The sequence below is a fragment of the Diaphorina citri genome, unplaced genomic scaffold (assembly GCF_000475195.1).
Source record: "Diaphorina citri unplaced genomic scaffold, Diaci psyllid genome assembly version 1.1 scaffold958, whole genome shotgun sequence".
Taxonomy (NCBI): Eukaryota; Metazoa; Arthropoda; class Insecta; order Hemiptera; family Psyllidae; genus Diaphorina; species Diaphorina citri.
Window position 1 is genome coordinate 7,333 of NW_007378389.1, and position 27,857 is coordinate 35,189.

General features: G+C 35.0%; 1 protein-coding gene and 1 long non-coding RNA gene across 2 annotated transcripts in view; both read left to right on the forward strand.

Annotated features, from left to right (window-relative positions):
• The first annotated feature begins 949 nt into the window (after positions 1–949).
• On the forward strand, positions 950–25,350 carry LOC113469109. The gene is made up of 3 exons (XR_003392634.1): positions 950–1,203; positions 4,688–5,253; positions 25,240–25,350. It is a non-coding gene; the product is annotated as an uncharacterized LOC113469109 (long non-coding RNA).
• A 1,426-nt stretch (positions 25,351–26,776) lies between these two features.
• The window catches only part of LOC113469108 (cAMP-specific 3',5'-cyclic phosphodiesterase 4D-like), a 57,794-nt gene continuing 56,713 nt past the window's right edge, over positions 26,777–27,857 (forward strand). The window contains exon 1 of the mRNA XM_026826563.1: positions 26,777–27,202. Coding sequence (XP_026682364.1) covers positions 26,814–27,202 — 389 coding nt within the window. The 5' untranslated portion in view covers positions 26,777–26,813. The remainder of the gene's footprint in view (positions 27,203–27,857) is intronic.

The following is a 27,857-nucleotide window of genomic DNA, read 5'->3' on the forward strand; positions in this document are numbered from 1 at the left end:
CCATAATAAATTAGTATACACGCATGTCCTTTCCTTACTAATTTAATTTTTATATCAACATAATTATTATGAGTGCCATATCCATTATTCTTTCATTGATAAAAGTTCAAACTTTTCAGCAACTGCTCTCAAAATTTCAATTTGGTGAAGGTAGGGGTACGATACATACATACCTATTCGGGTATTCTAATTTCTAACAAAAAGGAAATTAATTGGCTTCCAAAAAAGCTACCTACTTCGATTTTTTTTTTCCGCGAGATTTAATTAAAGTCGAGATACATTAGAATTCTGTGATAGTGAACTTTTTTGTTTCGAAGTTAAAAACACATCCGATATTCATGTAGGTATCTTTGTGTACAGGGTGGTAGCAGTCGTGGTAAAATCAATATTTCTCAACGTGGGCATAGAGTGGTATACATATTATGTATATCTTCAAAATTATATTGATCCAAATGGCAAGGGAAGCACCAGAAGCCCAAAATTCTTCAGCCCATCATATAGATCTGATGAGGGTTATTGTTCCTGCAGTTTCGAAACCGTGCTTGAGAACCAGTGAAGAAGATTGGTAGTGGTCGACCAATTTGGGCAATTTTTATTATATTCATAATCCATATTTGCTCGCATATTTCTATTACTTATGAAGTTATGAGGTAGGTAGCTCCTAAATCTCACCAGGATTTGAATGATTGAACATGCTATAAATATTACCATCTCGAATAGCTCAAGCACAAGCCCAAAATTCTTCAGCCCATCATATAGATCTGATGAGGGTTATTGTTTCTGCAGTTTCGGAACCGTGCTTGAGAACCAGTGAAGAAGATTGGCAGTGGTCGACCAATTTGGGCAATTTTTATTATATTCATAATCCATATTTGCTCGCATATTTCTATTTCTTATGAAGTTTATTAATTGTGATTCTCAAAAATCTAGAAGCAGAAGGTGAGTGTGTTTTTCCCTAACTCCATTTAAGATGTATTGTGCCTTTTAATTCGACAACCTTGCTGAATAGAAGACCAAACTCCAATAAGTGAGAAATTGTAATAAACTCGAGCATTTCCTCATTCCTCAACTTCAACACAATGTGTTCGGCACTTAAAACTACTTACATATCTTACGAGTAAAGTTATGACAGGTAAGTGTAAACATGAATTATTTACCTTCTTGTAACTTCAACAAACTTCCCAATAGAGAAAAGCACTCAAGGTGAAGTTATGAGGTAGGTAGCTCCTGAATCTCACCAGGATTTGAATGATTGAACATGCTATAAATATTACCATCTCGAATAGCTTTTAAATCAAATTGAAAGTTCCTAATCATTGGGAATGCTGAGCTATTCTTTGCCGTCCCAAATACACTCCTGATGACATTGACATCCTAACGATCCCGAGGAGCATGGGGCAAGAGTGGTGTTTCCGGAAACGGCGAAGAAACATCAAGTCGTGCTGCCCGCCTTGTACGACCATATTCAAACCGCCTCAGCCCGGGGCCGCTCATCATGACCGGCGATCTATTCGGTGAGTACCCCCCCATCCCGAACCTCTTCCTTTGGGACTCATTGGGCCCTTCCTTCAATTGATGAAGTTATTTGCAAACAACGAACTTAGTCGTTGTTTGTAACAAGGTTGGTATAATGGATGGGATGGAATGGAAAAGAAAAGTTGCCCTACCTGTTATACCTATGACCTGTACTTACTTTACCTACTTTTTGCACATGAGACATTCTCTTTACCAAAGTGGGAATAATGGAGCAGTTGCAAACGAGTAAAAATTTTAAATACCTAAATGGTCGATTCCTATGTAAAAAGTTGGGAAAAATCCAAATCTAAAGTCAAAACTCCGAAAAAATAACAGAGGTATTGATGACCATTAGTTCAATGACAACTTTTGATACCTTGGACATGGAAAGACTGATCGTTGAAATATAGTTCTTTCACCAATACAACCCAGAGATAGATCATAAAATAGGTATACAACATCAAAATTTAGTTGATGGGTTTTTATAGGAAAAAGTTGTTCTATCATAATATTATAGAAAATGAATACCCAGCAACTGAGAATATTGAGTACAAATGACGATTGTCTATTGCACTAGCATAAGTAAAAATGGAAAATGCAATAGGTATTAAAAGATTAAAACTATAAAAGTAAGTAAAGTTCAAGATACATACAGTGACAGAGATGAAGGCAAGGGTAGGTAGAAGAAGTAACTATGTATACGCACTAGCATAAGTAAAAAATGGAAAATGTATATAGCATTAAACGATTAAAACTAAAAGTAAGTAAAGTTCAAGATACATACAGTGACAGATATGAAGGCAAGGGTAGGTAGAAGAAGTAACTATGTATACTATACATTTGAAGAAAAGAAAAGATGAGAAAATTGAACAAGAAAGAAATCAAATAGCCCACATTTAAAAGTACAACACAGAATAAAAAAGAGAAAGAATACTTTGCAAACAGTCATAACTGGAAAACCATTAAATTTTTCATTACTACTTATTTTAAAATATGCAATTTTGGAAAAAAAAATGAATTTTTTGTTTACAACTCCACACTAGCATGTCCCGGGCTGGGGTCCTGAAAAAGAAAGAGTGAAAAAGAAACGTCTCCCTCGGTGTGGTGAAAATTACGAAGCTCCTGGCAGGGGGCTTTTCTTATATGAAACCCGTAAATCATGACCATACCTGGTGAAACAGAAAGATGAAACCTCACAATGAAATTGTCTTTGTTCGTCATTGTAATTGTCTGAGGACTCTAAGGGGTCCTGTTTGCCCGTATTCTCAACCCACAAGGATAGGTTTACACCCAGGGCTTTATTTTGACATCAAAAAGACACTATTAGTAGATGTAAATGCAAGTCAAAGGAGGTTTCTGCTGCTGACTTTCCTCTTGGAGCTCTTGACCAAATTATAACATGATGTTTATGATAAATTTTAATTGCCTTAAAAGATTCCAGGAAGTTCGTTCTCAACCCAGACGAGGATAGGTTTACACCCAGGGCTTTATTTTGACATCTAAAAGACACTATTAGCTATTAGTAGATGTAAATGCAAGTCAAAGGAGGTTTCTGGTGCTGACTTTCCTCTTGGAGCTCTTGACCAAATTATAACATGATGTTTATGATAAATTTTAATTGCCTTAAAAGATTCCAGGAAGTTCCCCATGTGCAACATTTTATACTATCAAATATTCTTCTTTGACTATCATAATTACATGGAAAAAAATTGCTTCTCGATCAATCCTCACCAAGCTTAATTTTCCACTTGTTGAAATAACTGAAACCTGTCATCGCGTCAACAGGGAACGGTTCCCCAAGTGAGAAAACATTCCCACCTACAGTGGTATACAACGTTCTGGAGCAAATTAATGCATCTCTAAGCTTGTTTTGGGTACTATCAAATATTCTTCTTTGACTATCATAATTACATGGAAAAAAATTGCTTCTCGATCAATTTTCACCAAGCTTAATTTTCCACTTGTTGAAATAACTGAAACCTGTCATCTCGTCAACACGGAACGGTTCCCCAAGTGAGAAAACATTCCCACCTACAGTGGTATACAACGTTCTGGAGCAAATTAATGCATCTCTAAGCTTGTTTTGACGGTGAACAATAGAGCACCATGCCCCCTCTCTATCTTTTACGCTACATTAGGACAAAACATCTTAAAACATTACAATGGAGTCAGGAATGAGAACGAAATAGTGACAGAGAAAAACATTAATTTATCATACCGAAAAAAGAAGGGAAAAACAACACAGAAAACGAACGTCACAATGCGTTATTATCTTCTTGTTTTCTTAGAAAAACTGATGGTTTTTTGGTAGTCAGAATTCAATAGTTTAATAACAATATTGTTTATTTCTTTATTCTTTGAAATATATTAGCAATTCTGGATAATATTTGTTACTAATCGAATTGTTCTCTTGTGTGTTTCAGGTAAGTGGTAATTGTGGTATTGTCTGTCTAAAGATATTAATTGTGATTCTCAAAAATCTAGAAGCAGAAGGTGAGTGTGTTTTTCCCTAACTCCATTTAAGATGTAGTTGACCAATGTTTAAAAAATAGGTATACATATACTATTATTTATTACCCATGTACCCGATTGTATGTAGATTAGCAATTCTGGATAATATTTGTTACTAATCGATTTGTTTTCTTGTGTGTTTCAGGTAAGTGGTAATTGTGGCATTGTCTGTCTAAAGATATTAATTGTCTATACAGTTGACCAATGTTTAAAAAATAGGTATACATATATCTACTATTATTTATTACCCATGTACCCGATTGTATGTAGATTAGCAATTCTAGATAATATTTGTTACTAATCGATTTGTTTTCTTGTGTGTTTCAGGTAAGTGGTAATTGTGGCATTGTCTGTCTAAAGATATTAATTGTGATTCTCAAAAATCTAGAAGCAGAAGGTGAGTGTGTTTTTCCCTAACTCCATTTAAGATGTATTGTGCCTTTTAATTCGACAACCTTGCTGAATAGAAGACCAAACTCCAATAAGTGAGAAATTGTAATAAACTCGAGCATTTCCTCATTCCTCAACTCCAACACAATGTGTTCGGCACTTAAAACTACTTGCATATCTTAGGAGTAAAGTTATGACAGGTAAGTGTAAACATGAATTATTTACCTTCTTGTAACTTCAACAAACTTCCCAATAGAGAAAAGCACTCAAGGAAGTACGTTATGTCACACATGAATTAAATATTGTGGGGAGTTTGCATGACATGAACCCACAATGCGGGTGAAAAGTGAAGGCCTAAATTGACCTAGAAATAAATGTGTGTAAAGTGTCAGTGCTCACTGAAGCACCACGTTGATAGAAAAGTAAACAAACAAACAATCAAACCCAACAATAGAAAGACACATAGAAGGACCTAAGGGTGCGAAGCGCAGACGCTAACTGATGATGGAAAATTGTTGCGCTTCTGACGCCCCCCGCGTAACAACAGAGAAGAATATAGGAATAGGAATTAGGAATAGATAGACATTCTGCCTTAAGCTTCCACACAACGTGCGAGCATTGCGGTGGGACAGAACAAAAAAATTAAATAAAAATTAAAAATAGTCATGCAGTGTCATATGACTGGGGAGTTATTATAATCCGTGGCAGTTTAGTGTGAGATAACATTTATTTTTTGGTGATACGATTTATTTTTAGTGTTTGACGGTGCTCTGTCTGTTGTTAAAAAATACGTAAATATTCTATTGTTTTTGTTTAAAATTTCGTGAATTCCGGTGGGTACGTATTTCCTCCGTAGAGTTACGTGGAATTTCCAAATAACCATTTAGCATCTAGGTAGCTGTGGTAAGGGATATCCAACTATCCTTCTCATCATCATATTTGTTATGTATGCAGATCATTTTTGAAAATGCCTAGTCTGAAATACCTTTTAGCCATACTTACTTGGATGACTAGTTTGCTAATGTACGGTAACTTTTTAAAGTACAAATTTGGTCATTCATTACCAAACGTCAAACGAAATGCAATCTCAAATGCCTAGTCTGAAATACCTTTTAGCATACTTACTTGGATGACTAGTTTGCTAACGTACGGTAACTTTTTAAAGTACAAATTTGGTCATTCATTACCAAACGTCAAACGAAATTGAAATTTCTACCTATACTATCGAGTACCATTAAATTTAAGCAAGAAATTATGAATTACATACATATAGATTACCATAAATCCAGATGAAGTTGGATCACTGATAAAAAGGGTCATCGGCTATTTAAGTCTCTGCGACCTGATTATATCTTTTCTGACGATCCCGAGAAAGTTACGTATTGCCTACTTACAAAGAGCTACTCCTATGTGATTCTCTAGTTATAGGCACCTACTAAAATGACAGGTGGTACAAATCAGTGTGTTCATTATGCTGATGCTATATTTGAGAACATAGTAAATATGTTACGTATCATTAAAATAATGTCATCAATAAATTATTTATAGTAAAACCATGCACGCATTGTAGTTTCAGATTTATTTCAGGAATAACCCATCTACTGTTGTCATCACTCCTATATCATCTTTTTGATCTCATGTATGTTTTATGGTTTGATCATTATCTCTGCATGAATACTTCTTTGACTGTCAGTTCTCTTTTTAAATGAACATTGGAAAAATCTTCCCGTTTTATGGTTTGATCATTATCTCTGCATGAACACTTCTTTGACTGTCAGTTCTCTTTTTAAATGAACATTGGAAAAATCTTCCCTTAATTAGATCACACGCCAGTACAGGTGTTGATGGATAAGCATAGTGCTACTTTATTCTTATAATATGTACCTATATACCTTGTTGGTTCCACGTAGTTCTAGTTTGTATTCCTAGTCGGTTCTCTAAACTTCAACTTATGTTTTATGGTTTGATCATTATCTCTGCATGAATACTTCTTTGACTGTCAGTTCTCTTTTTAAATGAACATTGGAAAAATCTTCCCTTACCTAGATCACACGCCAGTACAGGTGTTGATGGATAAGCATAGTACTACTTCATTCTTATAATATGTACCTATATACCTTGTTGGTTCCACGTAGTTCTAGTTTGTATTCCTAGTCGGTTCTCTAAACTTCAACTTCATGCGTACGTACCTACCTGTCCTACCGCATGACAGTCTAAATAAGGTGTATAACGATATGTAAGTATAGCTTCTCATTATACTTTTCACGATTTCCAAGGTATTATGACTCGGATTTCATATGTTTTGCATAGCGAACGGCACAGTTATTCGCAAATTGGATTAATTCTCCAATGTATATGAGACGTCATATGGAAAGTAGGGTATTATGACAGAGTTAAGTACGACAGTCACAATATAACGATATGTAAGTATAGCTACTCATTGTACTTTTCACGATTTCCAAGGTATTATGATTATGACTCGGATTTCATATGTTTTGCATAGCGAACCGAACGGCACAGCTATTCGCAAATTGGATTAATTCTCCAATGTATATGAGACGTCATATGGAAAGTAGGGTATTATGACAGAGTTAAGTACAACTTCATGATTAAAATCTTCAGTTCTGCAAATACTATAACAGCTAGTTTTCTTCTTCGTCTCCGTCTTGGGGGACACAAACACAATCTAGTCTCTCAATATACAGTGCACGAGATTATAATCCATGGAACGATTTCAAGAGAGCTGACAGAATTATCTGTAGGTATACGTCCTAGCTTTGCTCTTAATTCCTTTTAATGAATCTATCCTTCCATGTTCTAAGTAAAATGTAATGAATACTTTCGTACAATAGGATTACTTGTTTCCTTGGGTACGTATTTAATTTAAGAAGATTCATTTAAAAAGTCACTGATATCTTTCTCCTTCTAATCATTCTTTCTTTTAGATTTTCAAACTTCTTTTCTTCTCGAAAGTTTTACCTAGTGGTGTCTGAATACTGCTCTATACATCATTATGTTCAAAGCAAACACGTCTGAATAAAATAACTGAGATAATCCTTTCAAAGATTTATCTCATCAATGCATTATTATGCACTAGTGTGCGATATTCTGCTTTCCTATTTATATCATGATATACATTGGCCCCCGCTTTTTCATGACTGATATAAATTATATTTTAAAAATATTATTTGTTTATCTTCTCGCGCTACACGGTTCAGGTTTTTGTAGCATATTTTGTAGAGATATATCTAATAGGTTTATCCTTTATTTATTCTTTATATTTGAGTTCACAAGCTGGTAAAATACAATTTTCTACTCTGGGATTTGCACCAAGTAAACGTTTTGCTGCTTTTGGAGAAAAAACACCGTGGAAGTATGAAAAAACCCTTATTTACATTTTCATCTTGTTCGTGCTGTTGGTTGAAGAAATCTTCGCTTTTGTTTGAACACCACAGTGTTCTTTGCCATAGGATAAAGTAAACGTTTTGCTGCTTTTGGAGAAAAAACACCGTGGAAGTATGAAAAAATCCTTATTTACATTTTCATCTTGTTCGTGCTGTTGGTTGAAGAAATCTTCGCTTTTGTTTGAACACCACAGTGTTCTTTGCCATAGGATGGAACATCTTCCATCTTCTATGCTTTCCCCCTTTCTTTGTGGATATTCTTTTTATGTTCTTTTGTTTTGAGACCTTTCACCATGTATTCCCAGAGTACTGGATGTTGGATAGCAAGTTTTCTTTCAAACTCTTCTTTCGTTTTTTTTTTTTAGGGCTTCCATTGTTTTAACCTTAGGGCCGAGATCATGTTTGTGTGTTCTAGTGCTTCCTGAGTACGTAATAATATCAGAGAGGTCTTAGTCCAATAGAATTTCCTTTTCAAAGGCATTGAAAAAATTAAGGGGGAAAAGAGATTGACGATATCAAAGAATAGATCAGAAAACTGTGACATATTATGTACATACTCAAGATCGATCAAAATAGCTTTCTTCAAATGCATCGCACGGAAGAAAAGTACATAAATGGAAAATAATTGTATAGTAAATTTTTTGTTGGATAAACGCTTCACTAGAATAGGTATTTGTGGCTTTAGACCTATTGATGTTAGAGCTCGCTAGACACCTAATATTATTCAGGAACCTTTTTTGTGGTAGCTTGGTACCTATAGTTATAATACCTAACTATTTGATAGGTGCCAAGTTATAAAGTATTAAATTAGCATTAACCTCTTCCTAAATTGACTGCAATTTCTGACTAAACTCTTGAGTGTCTAAAAGTTTATTCACTGGAGTCTCTTAGTAAACATTTCAAGAAGGGAGTTTAAAAGAAAAATCTGGAGATTCCCTTGGTTCCTGTTTTTTCACAGCCCTGTCGGAGTTATATTTATATAGCACAAACAAAGGTACATTTTGTAAATAGCTTTTAGCTACTTTATCATTCAAGATATCCGGAGCAGACATGGGAATAAGGAAGATAAACTCATATTTCTCCAAACAGAAAACAAATATGATTGAGCGAAAAGTTTTTGGCAAAATTTCCTCCTTGGCAATATGGCAACGCTCTGAGGAGCTTTTAGCGTTTTTTTTTTTTTTCCTTTGCTTTGCTTTTAGCGCTTTTCTCTTGTACTTTCTCAATATTTTAGGAAACTCTCCCAAACTAGGAAAACAAAACAGGAACGCTGGGCTTGAGAAATAAATTTAGGGAAAACATTTGTCCCAATGGAACATGACGTCTTGTGAAAGCTCAGTGTAAGGAAGAACGAGGATTTTACATGTCACCTTCCGAACACTCTGCAAAAGTATAAAACGTAAACTGAATCTGAAAATCAGAACTGTGGCCAATGGAACATGACGTCTTGTGAAAGCTCAGTGTAAGTAAGGAAGAACGAGGATTTTACATGTCACCTTCCGAACACTCTGCAAAAGTATAAAACGTAAACTGAATCTGAAAATCAGAACTGTGTGTACATGTGCTACACTGTGATAAATGGATGAGCTGCTCCATCTTCGGAGAACTATTAAGTAGCTAATATCTACGTGTTTATGATACGTATGTAATATTTTCGTAGGCATTAACGTCATTGGTACCTCTATTCCGCCTAATCTTCCGTCATCTTTCTGAATCCTGGAATTCCTAGAGTGTCTCTTAGTTTTTCCAATCTTCCGTCATCTTTCTGAATCCTGGAATTCCTAGAGTGTCTCTTAGTTTTTTTCAGGTTCACCATATTCATTGATGCTGAATTATTTATGATTTATGATACGTATGTAACCTTTTCGCAGGCATTAACGTCATTGGTACCTCTATTCCGCCCAATCTTCCGTCATCTTTCTGAATCCTGGAATTCCTAGAGTGTCTCTTAGTTTTTTTCAGGTTCACCATATTCATTGATGCTGAATTTCTCAACCGCTTTTCCCAACTCTACATTATCGTAGATACTTATATGTAGATTCACATAAATGTAATTAAAATTTTCCACATCTCTTTTCCTCCTAGACATAATATTTCCCGTTCTTCTTCAACAATAGGTATACTTTGCGATTCACATAAATGTAATTTTCCACATCTCTTTTCCTCCTAGACATAATATTTCCCGTTCTTCTTCAACAATAGGTATACTTTGCTCGTATAGGTACCAGCCTGCAACCGCTTTTCCCAACTCTACATTATCGTAGATACTAGAGTCACATAAATGTAATTAAAATTTTCCACATCTCTTTTCCTCCTAGACATAATATTTCCCGTTCTTCTTCAACAATAGGTATACTTTGCTCGTATAGGTACCAGCCTAGGCGACTAGTATTATCGACTACGTACTGCTATGTATTTACATGGCTCTATGTAACAGCAATGAAAAATGCAGATTTTTTTTCCTTCCCTTAGTATACCATGCTGTCTCTGCCTCTTCATGTATATCCGTCCCTTATGCAAATAAATAAAAGGGACTTTTCAGTACTCTGCTCTGAAATACAAATGAAAAGTTTGTCCATGAAAAAGTTTTCAAGTGAAGGTGGCCTTTGAAGATGGAAAAGTTCTTTCTTGGACCAAGACCTTTCTTGTTCTTTTTTTTTCAGTTTGGTCTTCTTTTCTTTGAGTTCTTTTTCGTTCCATTTGTTGACCATCATGATAACTTTCTTGACTATGAGGACCATATTGACAGTTGCTTTTTGAAAGAAAGTGGTTATCCTGATGAACCATGTATCATTTTGAATGGAGATTAATTGAATTTTTTCTGGTCTCAAGTCGGTTCCCAGATTTTCAGATATCAATATAAAGTTAGAAAGCGGTGTAACAAATTGAAACAACTCTATCCCTTGCAGGAATGACCCTATTAGTTGAATGTGCATGCAAGAAATGCCTACAGCATTTCCTAAATTTTCATTTAGGTTGTAAGGTTAGTTCCACCTAGTAGACTATAGGGAAGCCATGAAGCCGAGCCATTCTGTATACATTGTTATGCAAATGTAACCCAACACCCGTCATACATGTGTAGACTATAGGGAAGCCATGAAGCCGAGCCATTCTGTATACATTGTTATGCAAATGTAACCCAACACCCGTCATACATGTGATGAATACGCCAGTAATGGCAAATATCATGCTGGAATCTGGCCGTGTGGTACATATTATACCTACTTTACACACAGGCTTACTATGTAGGTATATTATATTTGAGGTAAAAAAATCTGGTGTGAACATCACACGACTTTCCTTATCCTATTGAATGATGCTCATTTGTATTTGAGTGTTCTTTTACAATATCTCTAACCGTTATGTCGCTATAGTTGAAAACCGCCAAAAAACGGTCGAAATCTGTCCAAAAGCGGTCAAAATACCGCCAAGGGCAGCAACCATCTCAACCAATGAAGTTTACAGGTAGAAATCTCTGGGTGCAGGAGGTAGCTAATACGTTCGTTTTATCCCAGGTAAATCCTCCGTCAAGACAAAACTTGTGTTCAAAGTTGATGTTTTCTGTTTTCTCATGAACGGCAACAAAAAAGTTTGGAAACATTTCTGATAAGTGCCAGAAAGATGTTTTCAAGTGAAGGTGGCCTTTGAAGATGGAAAAGTTCTTTCTTGGACCAAGACCTTTCTTGTTCTTTTTTTTTCAGTTTGGTCTTCTTTTCTTTGAGTTCTTTTTCGTTCCAGTTGTTGACCATCATGATAACTTTCTTGACTATGAGGACCATTTTCAAGTGAAGGTGGCCTTTGAAGATGGAAAAGTTCTTTCTTGGACCAAGACCTTTCTTGTTCCTTTTTTTTTTCAGTTTGGTCTTCTTTTCTTTGAGTTCTTTTTCGTTCCAGTTGTTGACCATCATGATAACTTTCTTGACTATGAGGACCCCTGTGTATTCGGGGAAAAGTTGAAAGGATGTAACGTTCCTCGTTTTCCTTTCCTTATAAAATTTGAAAGTCTTTGAGATTTTAATTGAACAAAATAAAATGCGAGTTTAAATACTACGTGAAAACTTTGGAAGATAAAAGCTGGCTGTGTATGTGAAGGTGATGTGTTGTGAAGTTTACAGGTAGAAATCTCTGGGTGCAGGAGGTAGCTAATACGTTCGTTTTATCCCAGGTAAATCCTCCGTCAAGACGAAACTTGTGTTCAAAGTTGATGTTTTCTGTTTTCTCATGAACGGCAACAAAAAAGTTTGGAAACATTTCTGATAAGTGCCAGAAACATTAGAGAAAACCTTACTGAAATTATCAAGAAGTGCAACAGTATACCTGTCTGAGACAGATCAATCTGACAATTCTGTTGAAATTAATTAGTGAATTATTTTTGAGTTGGGTTCTTTTCTTGGTAATTTCATGAGCTTGATTTTCCAAAATGTTTTCACACATGTTTTTGTTTGATGTACAATATACATAGGTGTACCTTAGAAATAACATCGGCTCATGTTATTGTACCCCTACCTAACATGATTATTAAAACACGAGTAGACAGACTGCTTCTATAAAATATCAGTTTCAGTTCACGAGAGTGGAAAATTTATTTTTCGAAACATAACTATCTTTCCGTTCATAAGAAGAGCTGTAGCTATACTTTCATTTTTAGAGTATTCTACGAAGGGAATTTGTCTGGAAGGGGCAATATTGACTAGGGCAAGGAGTAACTTGACTAGGAGGAGTAACATTGGGTAGGATATTAAAGGACAGTCTCACGCTGTGGGTCTGCCGCCTTGATGTGACTAAAGGTTAGCGAAAGCGACACAGCTTTCTATTCGGTGGCGCCCCTAAGCTGCGACATTTGCCGACAATATAATATCCTGCCCCCGGGTCCTGGGTACAATGAACTATTTCCTCTTGTTTTGCATCTTTCAGGAAAAGTTCTAAATTTCGTCTGCAGAAGGAGACTAATATTCGAGCAAGAAACAAGAGTTTGTTCTTTGCTTTTCAAATTGTATAATATCCTGCCCCCGGGTCCTGGGTACAATGAACTATTTCCTCTTGTTTTGTATCTTTCAGGAAAAGTTCTAAATTTCGTCTGCAGAAGGAGACTAATATTCGAGCAAGAAACAAGAGTTTGTTCTTTGCTTTTCAAATTAGACTATCTGTTTTAATTTGCAACACATTCTTGTATACGTTTTGCTAGTACGTCCTACCTGTCCTACCGCATGACAGTCTAAATAAGGTGTATAACGATATATGTAAGTATAGCTACTCATTGTACTTTTCACGATTTCCAAGGTATTATGATTATGACTCGGATTTCATATGTTTTGCATAGCGAACTTTAATTTGCAACACATTCTTGTATATGTTTTGCTACGTACGTACCTACCTGTCCTACCGCATGACAGTCTAAATAAGGTGTATAACGATATGTAAGTATAGCTACTCATTGTACTTTTCACGATTTCCAAGGTATTATGATTATGACTCGGATTTCATATGTTTTGCATAGCGAACGGCACAGCTATTCGCAAATTGGATTAATTCTCCAATTTATTATGAGACGTCATATGGAAAGTAGGGTATTATGACAGAGTTAAGTACGACAGTCACATTGTTTGTTTCTCCTGCCTGAATATTTTCAAAGTCCAATAGAATTTCCTTTTCAAAGGCATTGAAAAAATTAAGGGAGAAAAGAGATTGACGATATCAAAGAATAGATCAGAAAACTGTGACATATTATGTACATACTCAAGATCGATCAAAATAGCTTTCTTCAATATTTTCAATCTGACAATGTTCCCTTTACATGGCTTGTTCATTCATTTTGAGAGGAAGACTGAAAATAGAAATCGAACCTAACGTAACTAATTAGGAATATTAGGATTCAATAGCATTAGTTGACGTTCGAGCAATCAAGCCTAGAAATTAGTTATGTACGTAGATATTAAAAGATATTTTGACTTCCCCCTTCCTCTTTCCTCCTCATTAAACGTCAATGAATTTTATCAATTTCATTAACATGAAGAAATAAAATCATTTCCATATTTGAATATTTTCAAGTCTGCTTTTTTTCCAGATTCATTGTAGTAAGGGACTGAATTACGAATATTTGTCTGATTTTATAGTTACCTACGTTTACATCGCTTTTTTCGTCTATTTTATTTTTTCGTTTTAAAATTTCACAGGTAAGGTGGCACATAATTCACTGATTTTACCGTCCAATTAGACTTCTTTCTTTCTTTCTCATTATTTTGTCTATCTTGTTAGCAAAGTTATCTATCGACCATCTGTTTGCTAGATATTGTTTCTGTTATGATTCTAGATTTTGCTTCTATTATGATTCCATATTGTCTAATATCTCCGGTTTCCACATCAATAGAGACGAGGAAATGGTTTTCATTTCTTCCTTAGCCCTTAAGTTGGTCATCTCTCTCTCTCTCTCTTTCTATCTAATAAGAATCCTATCAGGATTATATTTTCACTATGATGAGGAAGGTTAAATGTTTCCCTTTGCCATTCACAACGACAATGTTCCGGAGATTTGCTCCTATTCCCTCCTCCCCATCCCCTTTTCCCTTCCTTCTGTCTTACGTTATCATTTTTATTCCTTCATTACTTTTTATGGCCAATAAAATTCCATCAGTTTTCTCTCTTGAAAAAATTGTAATGAGTTTATTTAAGCCCAGCTTCCATCCTAGCACCCCCTGCCCCGCTTTCCAAAGTCAGTTCCAGCTTTACCTGTCCTGTCCCTAAATTAGCCCTTTTTGAAATCAAAATGTCTTTGTATTAACCCTTTCCTTGTTATTTCTTTCTCTCTGATTCCAACTGTTCCGTAAACATATCTATTTTTGATTGTAGAGGAGATTACGTTGATCCGTGAATAATTAACCTAATTTGGCTTCAGACGTAGATGTCTGGTCATTGTGGCGAATTAAATATGATCCGAACCCAGCTGTTTCTTCAGCATCATTTTTAGGTCAAATTGGAAGTCTCCTTTTGTGGAAAACGATGTGATTTCCAATGATTGAAAATCATTTTGTCTCCTTATTTCCGTTTTCTTCCTCCATTTTCCATCTTGAAATGAAATGAAAAGTCTGCGAACTGAACTGGAAATGTGAATTTAATATTTTCCTACTCGGTTGGAATTCAAAATGTCCGTTCTTTGGCCAAAAGCAAACAGACATGACGGTCATTCTTTATTCCAGAAAACATTATCAATTTCCTTTCAAGAAAATTGGGAAAAAGTAAGAATGAAGTAAATATAGATCATAAATATATGAGACAAGATCGCTTTCTCGAGGAACGGTATTTCTACTGTTCTATTGGATTTGGGCTTTTGCCTTTGGTCAGTATCTCATCAGAATCAGTATACGTATGTAGGTACCGAAATACCTACCTGTTGCGCTAATTGGCCTCTATGTCCTATTTATAAAAAGCAAAGAAAGCATTTTACCTATTTAAGTATATCCTCGAGGTACTAAGGGTTCTGAAATTTTCGCATTTTGATTATCACATCCGATATTGCTTGATTTGAATGACTCGAGGTACTTGGTATCTCATCAGAATCAGTACCACGTAGGTACCGAAATACCTGTTGCGCTAATTGGCCTCTATGTCCTATTTATAAAAAGCAAAGAAAGCATTTTACCTATATATCCTCGAGGTACTAAGGGTTCTGAAATTTTCGCATTTTGATTATCACATCCGATATTGCTTGATTTGAATGACTCGAGGTACTTTGCTTTTCTTTTTAATAAGTACTTTACTCTTTAAATTGTAGAGAAAATGCTGGAAATAGAATCCTAAATCCACGAATTAGGTTAATCCCAACTATGAAAACCTCGCCTTCCATTTTGAAAATCCTTTTAATTTTTCAGTTCTTCTATTAGTTTTAAAAGCTTTAACCAAATTTCAAGTTGTCTGATTTCACTTAACCTTCTCTATTGTATACACCAAAAATGAAAAAAGTAAAAAACACATTTCAGGGACATGATTTTTGAAAATTTTCGCCTGCGGCACTGAAGATTTTATGTTTGATTGGACTGCGTTTCTGAAAGCGTATACTCACCCAAGCATATTAAATAAATTGCCTGCGGCGCAATTAATTTGTAATGAATGTGTATTGCCAAAAATGAAAAAAAGTAAAAAAACACATTTCAGGGACATGATTTTTGAAAATTTTCGCCTGCGGCACTGAAGATTTTAGATTTAATTGGACTGCGTTTCTGAAAGCGTATACTCACCCAAGCATATTAAATAAATTGCCTGCGGCGCAATTAATTTGTAATGAATGTGTATTACCTACCTACATCTTGTGGGAGCTCAAGCTCATAGATCAGAGAAAAAGAGATTAATGAACCCTAATTTTGAAAAAAATTCGCCTGTGGCGTCTACCTACATCTTGTGGGAGCTCAAGCTCATAGATCAGAGAAAAAGAGATTAATGAACCCTAATTTTGAAAAAAATTCGCCTGTGGCGCAATTTATTTCTGGTGCAAATTGGGGATTCGAAAACCAAGGTCAGAAAGAAAAAGATTGAGGAATTACTGATTTCGAACCGGCTAACGGCTTAGGGTCATTATTGTTTGAAAAAAATTGCCCGCGGCGCAGTTTACGCTTGATTAATTTTTGTCAAACGGGGGGGGGGGGGGGGTGTACCCCCCTTGCTAAGTTGTGTAGGATGGGAGATGCCTTGTCATGTCGTTAAGAGACTGAAATGTCACCGATAGAAAACGACACATGGAAATTGACTTCACTAATGAGACGTGAGAAACAAAGGCTTCGTGTTACTTACACGTTACTTTCTTACGAACATTTACAATAGAAGTACCTACCTACCCCTGTGTATTCGGGGAAAAGTTGAAAGGATGTAACGTTCCTTATTTTCCTTTCCTTATAAATTTTGAAAGTCTTTGAGATTTTAATTGAACAAAATAAAATGCGAGTTTAAATACTACGTGAAAACTTTGGAAGATAAAAGCTGGCTGTGTATGTGAAGGTGATGTGTTGTGAAGTTTACAGGTAGAAATCTCTGGGTGCAGGAGGTAGCTAATACGTTCGTTTTATCCCAGGTAAATCCTCCGTCAAGACGAAACTTGTGTTCAAAGTTGATGTTTTCTGTTTTCTCATGAACGGCAACAAAAAAGTTTGGAAACATTTCTGATAAGTGCCAGAAACATTAGAGAAAACCTTACTGAAATTATCAAGAAGTGCAACAGTATACCTGTCTGAGACAGATCAATCTGACAATTCTGTTGAAATTAATTAGTGAATTATTTTTGAGTTGGGTTCTTTTCTTGGTAATTTCATTTCATGAGCTTGATTTTTCAAAATGTTTTCACACATGTTTTTGAAAATGTATGATGTACAATATACATAGGTGTACCTTAGAAATAACATCGGCTCATGTTATTGTATTCCTACCTAACATGATTATTAAAACAAAACCTAAATAAAGAAGGAATACAGAAAAGAAAAGGAAAAAAGCTCTATTCAAAAAGTGTACAAAATATTATAGTGAAAAGTTCAGCAGAGATTTACAGGGGCAGCCAAAGGACGGAAACCTTGGAACCTAAATAAAGAAGGAATACAGAAAAGAAAAGGAAAAAAAGCTCTATTCAAAAAGTGTACAAAATATTATAGTGAAAAGTTCAGCAGAGATTTACAGGGGCAGCCAAAGGACGGAAACCTTGTCCCATCTTGGTTAACAAAAAAGGAATCAGTTTGAAGTACAAGAATACTGGATACATTACAGCTGAATAAAATGGCGGAATTTTAAAATAAGAATGTAAGAAACCCGGTGGACAAGGAAGAAAGCTCTACGGCAAAAGTAATAAAGCGTTAGTATTGCATCCTTTTCATTGTTACAATAAAATCGCTCTGTATAAGATTAATAATTCCAAATCTCTCATGTTACACCCTGTATTTGCCCGTGACAATAACGCCAGATAGTGAATCTTCAATTTATGCCGCTGTGTCAAAATAAGTAAGAAACCCGGTGGACAAGGAAGAAAGCTCTACGGCAAAAGTAATAAATACATGGAAAGGATTTAATGGACGTTTGTCGGTCGGTATAAACGGCTTTTGCAAAAATGGGGACAGAATAAAATAGAGTAGCTCATAAATATGAAAGATCATTTCTCAGGGTAAAACATGAATACGAAAATATTGGAAATGGAAGAAATGACTAAGTAGGTAGGAAGGTTAAAATAAGAATGTAAGAAACCCGGTGGACAAGGAAGAAAGCTCTACGGCAAAAAATAATAAATACATGGAAAGGATTTAATGGACGTTTGTCGGTCGGTATAAACGGCTTTTGCAAAAATGGGGACAGCATAAAATAGAGTACCTCATAAATATGAAAGATCATTTCTCAGGGTAAAACATGAATACGAAAATATTGGAAATGGAAGAAATGACTAAGTAGGTAGGAAGGTACATAGGTATACCTAAGATGTAAGGATATAGGTACCTGCGTATTATAATATTCGAAACAGAAGCAGAAGGTAAAAATGTGTATAACCGCATAACGACTATAAAAACGACTTCAATAGAGCTGTTTTCCTACACTCCAGGCTCGTAGAGTGAACTCAAATCTCATATGTCTTGGAGTTAGCCATAACCTCACAAAAGCGAGCTCTGTGGAACAATTTATCTCTTCCACCTATCCCGTGCAGTTTTGGGCTAAGGTGTGACTGTCCGTACCTTAATAGCTGCCACTATCATCCCGACTTATTATTGCGTTCCACGGTCCTGTCCCCTCTACTGACCTTTATCAAGACTAGGGGCAGTATCAAAGAGAAGAGATGACTAGGAAAGCAAAGGAAGAATGGGAGTGTGAAGATGGCAACGAAAGGTAGGGTCGAGGATATTAAATTGTTCGATCCCTGCGTGATAACATGAGCCTCCCCCATTGTGACGCGATGGGAAGTAGTGATGAGCAATTCAATGGGTTATCGCAGATGCTGGTGGGGTCCAAGCCAGGTGTTTTCATCCTGATGAGAAGAATGCTTGTCTCAATAGTATATTATAGGTGTAGTTATATCTATAGGTCGAGGATATTAAATTGTTCGATCCCTGCGTGATAACATGAGCCTCCCCCATTGGGACGCGATGGGAAGTAGTGATGAGCAATTCAATGGTGGTGGGGTCCAAGCCAGGTGTTTTCATCCTGATGAGAAGAATGCTTGTCTCAATAGTATATTATAGGTGTAGTTATATCTATAGGTCGAACAGGTAGGAGAGGTTGCAATACACAATGGGAAATATAATGAATTGCTCAGAAACAGGGTAGTCCAAATATTTAACCTGTACTTCAACTCTTTCGAAATTTCTTTAGAGTTCCGACTTTCTGATCTAGTCTGAAAGCTTTCTCGATGTAAAAATTTTCTTGTAAACATATTCTGAAAATAGAACAAAATGTTTTTAGAAAATATTTAGGCACAAAATCTTGGTTTTCCTAGAAGTACCTTTCTCGTAAGAATATCCACCACAAGTAAAGATTTTCGTTGGAAAAGTTCAATGAAAATCCTTTTAATTTGTTTCCCATTTGGCGAAATGAAAGCTTTCTCCATGTAAAAATTTTCTTGTAAACATATTCTGAAAATAGAACAAAATGGTTTTAGAAAATATTTAGGCACAATATCTTGGTTTTCCTAGAAGTAACTTTCTCGTAAGAATATCCACCACAAGTAAAGATTTTCGTTGGAAAAGTTCAATGAAAATCCTTTTAATTTGTTTCCCATTGGGCGAATTAAATATGAACCGAACCCAGTTGTTTCTTCAGCATCATTTTTAGGAATTTTAGGTCAAATTGGAAGTCTCCTTTTGTGGAAAACGATGTGATTTCCAATGATTGAAAATCATTTTGTCTCCTTATTTCCGTTTTCTTCCTCCATTTTCCATCTTGAAATGAAATGAAAAGTCTGCGAACTGAACTGGAAATGTGAATTTAATATTTTCCTACTCGGTTGGAATTCAAAATGTCCGTTCTTTGGCCAAAAGCAAACAGACATGACGGTCATTCTTCATTCCAGAAAACATTATCAATTTCCTTTCAAGAAAATTGGAAAAAAGTAAGAATGAAGTAAATATAGATCATAAATATATGAGACAAGATCGCTTTCTCGAGGAACGGTATTTCTACTGTTCTATTGGAGGTAGATATTAAAAGATATTTTGACTTCCCCCTCCCTCTTTCCTCCTCATTAAACGTCAATGAATTTTATCAATTTCATTAACATGAAGGAATAAAATCATTTCCATATTTGAATATTTTTAATGCTTTTTTTCCAGATTCATTGTAGTAAGGGACTGAATTACGAATATTTGTCTGATTTTATAGTTACGTTTACATCGCTTTTTTCGTCTATTTTATTTTTTCGTTTTAAAATTTCTCAGGTAAGGTGGCACATAATTCACTGATTTTACCGTCCAATTAGACTTCTTTCTTTCTCTCTCTCTCCCTCTCTCCCTCTCTCTCTCTCTCATTATTTTGTCTATCTTGTTAGCAAAATTATCTATCGACCATCTGTTTGCTAGATATTGTTTCTATTATGATTCCATATTGTCTAATATCTCCGGTTTCCACATCAATAGAGATAGAGACGAGGAAATGGTTTTCATTTCTTCCTTAGCCCTTAAGTTGGTTGTTATCAGAATAGGATATCGTAATAAATCAAGATAACTTCTTCGGCTTAGTAATTAGTTTCCTCTTAATGAGCCTTCAGAATATCTGCAAGTTCGTTCACAAAACAAGCCTACTGGAAATAATTTGTTTCAATTCTTTCGGCAGGTAAATTTCCTTCATTATTTTTTAAACTTTTTCAACAAAGTTCACGTTTCATCCTTGCTGCCTGACTCGTAATCGTGATCAATAGGTAAGTGGGGGGAAAGTTATTCACATTTTGAAACAAATGAATTTTCTGTAAACATCGAGTTTAATTCTTTACGACTCGTTGAACAACTGTATGTTTTTCTTCTATGCGTACCTAGTCCTGATGGGGAAAGTTATTCACATTTTGAAACAATTGAATTTTCTGTAAACATCGAGTTTAATTCTTTACGACTCGTTGAACAACTGTATGTTTTTCTTCTATGCGTACCTAGTCCTGATGGGCATTCATCTATTAAAAAAAAAAAAAAAAAATATCAAGAAAACTGAAAACTTTTAAATCCTGGCGAACTGGTAATTTGAATTGTCTGACAAAATGCCGTGCCTTCATCGCTAGACTTAACTTCTTATATTATATGGTTTAACCTTTAAGAAGTGTATGTAGATTGTAGACGTTAATAGTTTCTAACTTCCTACCACACCTATAATTAGGCTTGCCAAACGTCCCGAATTGGCCGGGACAGTCCCGAATTTCAGGGGGTGTCCCGGCGTCCCGTTCAGTTTTTCATTTAACAAAACTTCTTATATGTTTACCCTTTAAGAAGTGTATGTATAGATTGTAGACGTTAGTTTCTAACTTTCTACCCTCACCTATTGTGCACCCATTAGAGGTTCAGAACTTTTAAAAAATTCAGAAGAAGAAAAGGAAGAAAAGGAACATTTTTGTTCCATTTACATTAAATTGATTTCCATCAGATGAGGCCTCCTCCTCTTCCTGCCTCTTTCTTTTGCTTTCTTTCGATTTTCAAAGCTCTCAAGAGAGGTTTCCTGCTTTCTTCCCGCGCGTTTCTGATCGAAAGGTGGAAAAGCATAATAAGAATAATAATTGAATTTCCCTGAAGTATGTCACAGGGTAAACACGAGCATAACTTATTGTTTGGTTTTCATTGTTTAGGTTTCCGAGAATTTTGAGACACTTGAGTTATCTTGAGATCCCCACAGACGTTCTTTACCGTCATGACGCTCAAACCGTAAATTATTTTCCTATAATTCAATTGTTATCTTTTTAAGTGGTTTGATCTTACATCAATATTTTCACACTTTTGTTTTCAATCTGAACGAGTTTGAGACACTTGAGTTATCTTGAGATCCCCACAGACGTTCTTTACCGTCATGACGCTCAAACCGTGAATTATTTTCCTATAATTCAATTGTTATCTTTTTAAGTGGTTTGATCTTACATCAATATTTTCACACTTTTGTTTTCAATGTGAACGAGTTGGTGTTTTTTACATCAAGCTTGTCACTTGCGTATAAGAATGGTTTTCATATTGCTCGACGGTATAATAATTCAATTGTTATCTTTTTAAGTGGTTTGATCTTACATCAATATTTCCACACTTTTGTTTTCAATATGAACGAGTTGGTGTTTTTTACATCAAGCTTGTCACTTGCGTATAAGAATGGTTTTCATATTGCTCGACCGACCGACGCGTTAGTATTGCATCCTTTTCATTGTTACAATAAAATCGCTCTGTAAAAGATTAATAATTCCAAATATCTCATGTTACACCCTGTATTTGCCCGTGACAATAACGCCAGATAGTGAATCTTCAATTTATGCCGCTGTGTTTAGCCTACACGACCTTGTAACACTACGAAGTGTAAATTATATTGGAAACCCCAGATTCTGCACAGTGCTTTGCGCTCTACAGTTTTCAAAGTTGTTTAAAAGTGAAATGTAGTCATTGTGCTAGAAATAATACTTTCAAGAAAAGCTTACAATAAATAACATAAGCTTTGGTTTAGTTTTGTGGGTAATTATTTAAAAATTACATACTCTTTTCTATAACATTACGAAGTGTAAATTATATTGGAAACCCCAGATTCTGCACAGTGCTTTGCGCTCTACAGTTTTCAAAGTTGTTTAAAAGTGAAATGTATACGAAGTGTAAATTATATTGGAAATCCCAGATTCTGCACAGTGCTTTGCGCTCTACAGTTTTCAAAGTTGTTTAAAAGTGAAATGTAAGGACCCTGGATTTAGACTGAAATCTGCAAAGTTAAGAATTGCAGAGCAATCAGAGCATGGCAGCATGGACTGAATGGATGATAAATTATACAGTCCTGCAGGATTCCAATGTCCCTAGCTCTCTTGTCCTCTGAATGTACCTAATGCTGAATTGCAATTATTATTGTAAGATTTCCTCGCCCTTGTGAACTTACATACCAGAACGTATAAGGGCCTACTTAATTATTATTATAAGATTTCCTCGCCCTTGTGAACTTACATACTAGAACGTATAAGGGTAAGGGCCTACTTAATATGCCAAGGTACAGTTTCATCGTTAACTTGTATATCCATAAATTTAAGATGAAACCCATATCACTGTAAGGAGGTAGGTTACATAATTATATCTACATAGCTATTATATTACTTAAGTACCAGCCTATTCTCACTACTGGTGCATAATTTTCATTACCCAAGAGAATACAGTCCTCACAATAATCCATACAGTTCAATAAATAATTATGTTAAAGTTATTCACATTTTGAAACAAATGAATTTACTGTAAACATCGAGTTCAATTCTTTACGACTCGTTGAACAACTGTATGTTTTTCTTCTATGCGTACCTAGTCCTGATGGGCATTCATCTATTAAAAAAAAAATCAAGTAAACTGAAAACTTTTAAATCCTGGCGAACTGGTAATTTGAATTGTCTGACAAAATGCCGTGCCTTCATCGCTAGACTTACTTCTTATATGGTTTAACCTTTAAGAAGTGTATGTAGATTGTAGACGTTAATTATTGTTCTTAATCATATTATTGTTCTTAATCTTGTATTGTTTATGTATTTTTTCTGCTGTATGTAAATATTTTGATGTTTTACAATGGGTTCGCCCGTAAATATACGATTATATTATATTATATATTACATCATGCAAGTGCATTACACCTACATCTAGTATCACATCGGTACCTACCTACTATTTCTTCCAATAGATACATATATCTACCCACAGAATAAGGACTTTTTTTCCTTCTTTAGGGATGTCTGTGGAAAACGTTTTATGTTTAGCCTATACACGACCTTGTCTCACAATGTGGTATACGTATCGTCAGGGAAATAATATTATGATACAGTTATACCTACATACCTACACCGTAAAGCACATATCTATTTTTGATTGTAGAGGAGATTACGTTGATCCGTGAATAATTAACCTACTCACAATGTGGTATACGTATCGTCAGGGAAATAATATTATGACACAGTTATACCTACATACCTACACCGTAAAGCACATATCTATTTTTGATTGTAGAGGAGATTACGTTGATCCGTGAATAATTAACCTAACCGCTGTGTTTAGCCTACACGACCTTGTCTCACAATGTGGTATACGTATCGTCAGGGAAATAATTATTATGATACAGTTATACCTACCTACACCGTAAAGCGCGTATCTATTTTTGATTGTAGAGGAGATTACGTTGATCCGTGAATAATTAACCTAATTTGGCTTCAGACGTAGATGTCTGGTCATTGTGCTAGAAATAATACTTTCAAGAAAAGCTTACAATAAATAACATAAGCTTTGGTTTAGTTTTGTGGGTAATTATTTAAAAATTACATACTCTTTTCTATAACATTACGAAGTGTAAATTATATTGGAAACCCCAGATTCTGCACAGTGCTTTGCGCTCTACAGTTTTCAAAGTTGTTTAAAAGTGAAATGTAAGGACCCTGGATTTAGACTGAAATCTGCAAAGTTAAGAATTGCAGAGCAATCAGAGCATGGCAGCATGGACTGAATGGATGATAAATTATACAGTCCTGCAGGATTCCAATGTCCCTAGCTCTCTTGTCCTCTGAATGTACCTAATGCTGAATTGCAATTATTATTGTAAGATTTCCTCGCCCTTGTGAACTTACATACCAGAACGTATAAGGGCCTACTTAATATGCCAAGGTACAGTTTCATCGTTAACTTGTATATCCATAAATTTAAGATGAAACCCATGTCACTGTAAGGAGGTAGGTTACATAATTATATCTACATAGTTATTATATTACTTAAGTACCAGCCTATTCCTATTCTCACTACTGGTGCATAATAAAATTTTCATTACCCAAGAGAATACAGTCCTCACAATAATCCATACAGTTCAATAAATAATTATGTTGTGCTCAGGACATTTTGTTGTATTTCATTACCCAAGAGAATACAGTCCTCACAATAATCCATACAGTTCAATAAATAATTATGTTGTGCTCAGGACATTTTGTTGTATAGAGTATGCTTCCAACATTTTTTCTATAGAGAAATCATAGCTTATAGGAGTGGAAAAATTTATAATAATAAATACCTATATGTGAGGTAAAATCAATGCCTTTAGTGAAAACTGAAACCATAGTTTATCTAAAATATATACAGCCCCTTGTGTAACTGACTGACTGACTGACTGACTCACTCACTCACTCATACTAATTCTAACCCACTTCTGTCAACCATAAATGAGACCAGAGGTAATAGTTATGATGATGAGAATGATAATAAATGACAAATAATCAAATTTATGACATCTCTGACAGCTCCCAGATATTTGGAAATTCCCAATCTATGTTGTTTATGTAATGTGGAAATATTATTTTGAGATAACAATAATATACTCTTCAACATGTAAAATGGTACAGTTGATTTTATTTTTTCAAGACCATGTAATGTGGAAATATTATTTTGAGATAACAATAATATACTCTTCAACATGTAAAATGGTACAGTTGATTTTATTTTTTCAAGACCTTTTCTTTGAATATTGCCTTTTCCCTCTTTTCTTTCCAATAAAAAAGTCAATCATATAAACTTTCAGTTGATAATAGAAAACTTTAGAGTTTTTTGAAAACTATTAAGAAAGAATTGGCCAAGTGTAAGGAGAGTATAATGTCAAGTGTGTCAATTTATATGCTCTCGAGTGTACATTTGCTTTTTAACGTCAAGAAAACTTGTTAATCTTGAATGTCATTGACTATTATTTTGAAATCAACAAAATTTAATTAGTGAGTCGGAATCAAATATTTTTTATTAGGTACCCAAGGAAGTAAAATAGGGACTAATATCAACGCAGTCAGTTGTGATAGAAATAAAAATTAAATAAGCATCTTGAATGTCATTGACTATTATTTTGAAATCAACAAAATTTAATTAGTGAGTCGGAATTAAATATTTTTTATTAGGTACCCAAGGAAGTAAAATAGTAGGGACTAATATCAACGCAGTCAGTTGTGATAGAAATAAAAATTAAATAAGCATAATTATTAAGAAGATAAATTTCTCTAATTTTCTGTATACTAGGATACATAACACATAGTCACAAAAACATAAAAAATACATAATTTTATCATATCTGACGATAAATCAATAATAATTACAGATATTTAAATGAGTTAAATTAAATAATTACGTAAAATGCCAAGGAATTAAAGCTAATTAATTAAATTAGACTGTTGTGATAGCTCTATAAAATAAAAAATACATAATTTTATCATATCTGACGATAAATCAATAATAATTACATCAGATATTTAAATGAGTTAAATTAAATAATTACGTAAAATGCCAAGGAATTAAAGCTAATTAATTAAATTAGACTGTTGTGATAGCTCTAACAATACCTAACCTAAATTGTTCTTATATTTGATTAACTTTACTAATCTTGTGTTGTGACATTCGTCCAAAGTCAATTCTGTTCGAATTTCTTCCTCTATTTTCTACAAATAATTATTTAGGTGTTTCGGTTGTGACATTTGTTGTGACTAATCTTGTGTTGTGACATTCGTCCAAAGTCAATTCTGTTCGAATTTCTTCCTCTATTTTCTACAAATAATTATTTAGGTGTTTCGGAGTTTTTTGTATATTAAAGTTAGACACATCATAGTTACCTAAGCATTTTAAAGTAACAAATTGCTTCTTAATAGATACTTAGACATATCTAATTAATTATCTATTATTCAATATTAATAGTATTAATCTAATATTTTTTTTACGTAATGCCAGACGTTACTGCTGTTGTCAATAATGTTCGATAATGCTAAGTATCCTGTTTGTGATCTACTATCTGGTCAAACGTAATGCCAGACGTTACTGCTGTTGTCAATAATGTTCGATAATGCTAAGTATCCTGTTTGTGATCTACTATCTGGTCAAATATAATCGTCGTGCCCCCCTACCAGAAGTTCCCCCTGTCCGCAATGAAGATCAGGAAGTCGCACCACCAAACTATGTGAGTAGCAAAAGTTTCCCCCCTAGTCAGAGGACAGAGCGGGGCAAACAGCTGTTCCATAAGTCGTTCAGTATTCTGAGGAAGAATCTCTTGTTGGGCAAAATGTCAGCCGCCACGTTGCCAGAGCTGTCGGAAATTCTGCCCGCCAGTGGCGAAGGGGATGGGGATGATTTGCCCCTCCCAGTAAACCCCATCATTAGGAGGAGATCTTCCAGTAAGACACACACCCGACACTACAGAATCCGGCTCCCACCCAATCCGAGACGAGCTAAGAGGTAAGAACCATCATATCATATTTTATTGCTGTTGTTCGAAAAGTTTCGAATCCGAAACGGTAGGTAATAAAAGTATAGGTAACGTCGCGCCGCGTCAGTACAGGAAACTTACCGTTTTATTTCGCTTTTAATTAAAGACATAAAAGGCGGTTTCGGTATTGCTTATAGGTACACGTACCTCCATCTCAATCAACTTCAAAACAGCATTCCATGTTTAAATCTAATGAAATATAGGTACGAGGGAATGTAAGCCGGCGAAAAGCAAATAAAAGATGGCGGTAAATACCCCGCGTCGGCACAGGAAACTTACCGTTTTATTTCCCTTTTAATTAAAGACATAAAAGGCGGTTTCGGTATTGCTTATAGGTACAGGTACCTCCATCTCAATCAACTTCCAAACAGCATTCCATGTTTAAATCTAATGAAATATAGGTACGAGGGAATGTAAGCCGGCGAAAAGCAAATAAAAGATGGCGGTAAATACAAAAGAAACGCATATAATGCATAGATATAATGGTGGAATTAGGGATTATACACGGAGACAAAAAGACGAAAATATATCATCCGCTTCAGCCTTTATATACCTGGGATTGTGAGAGGGGGGGATGATGTTACAGGGAGTGGATGTGATGTAGAAGAGGGGAGTGGGGAGTCT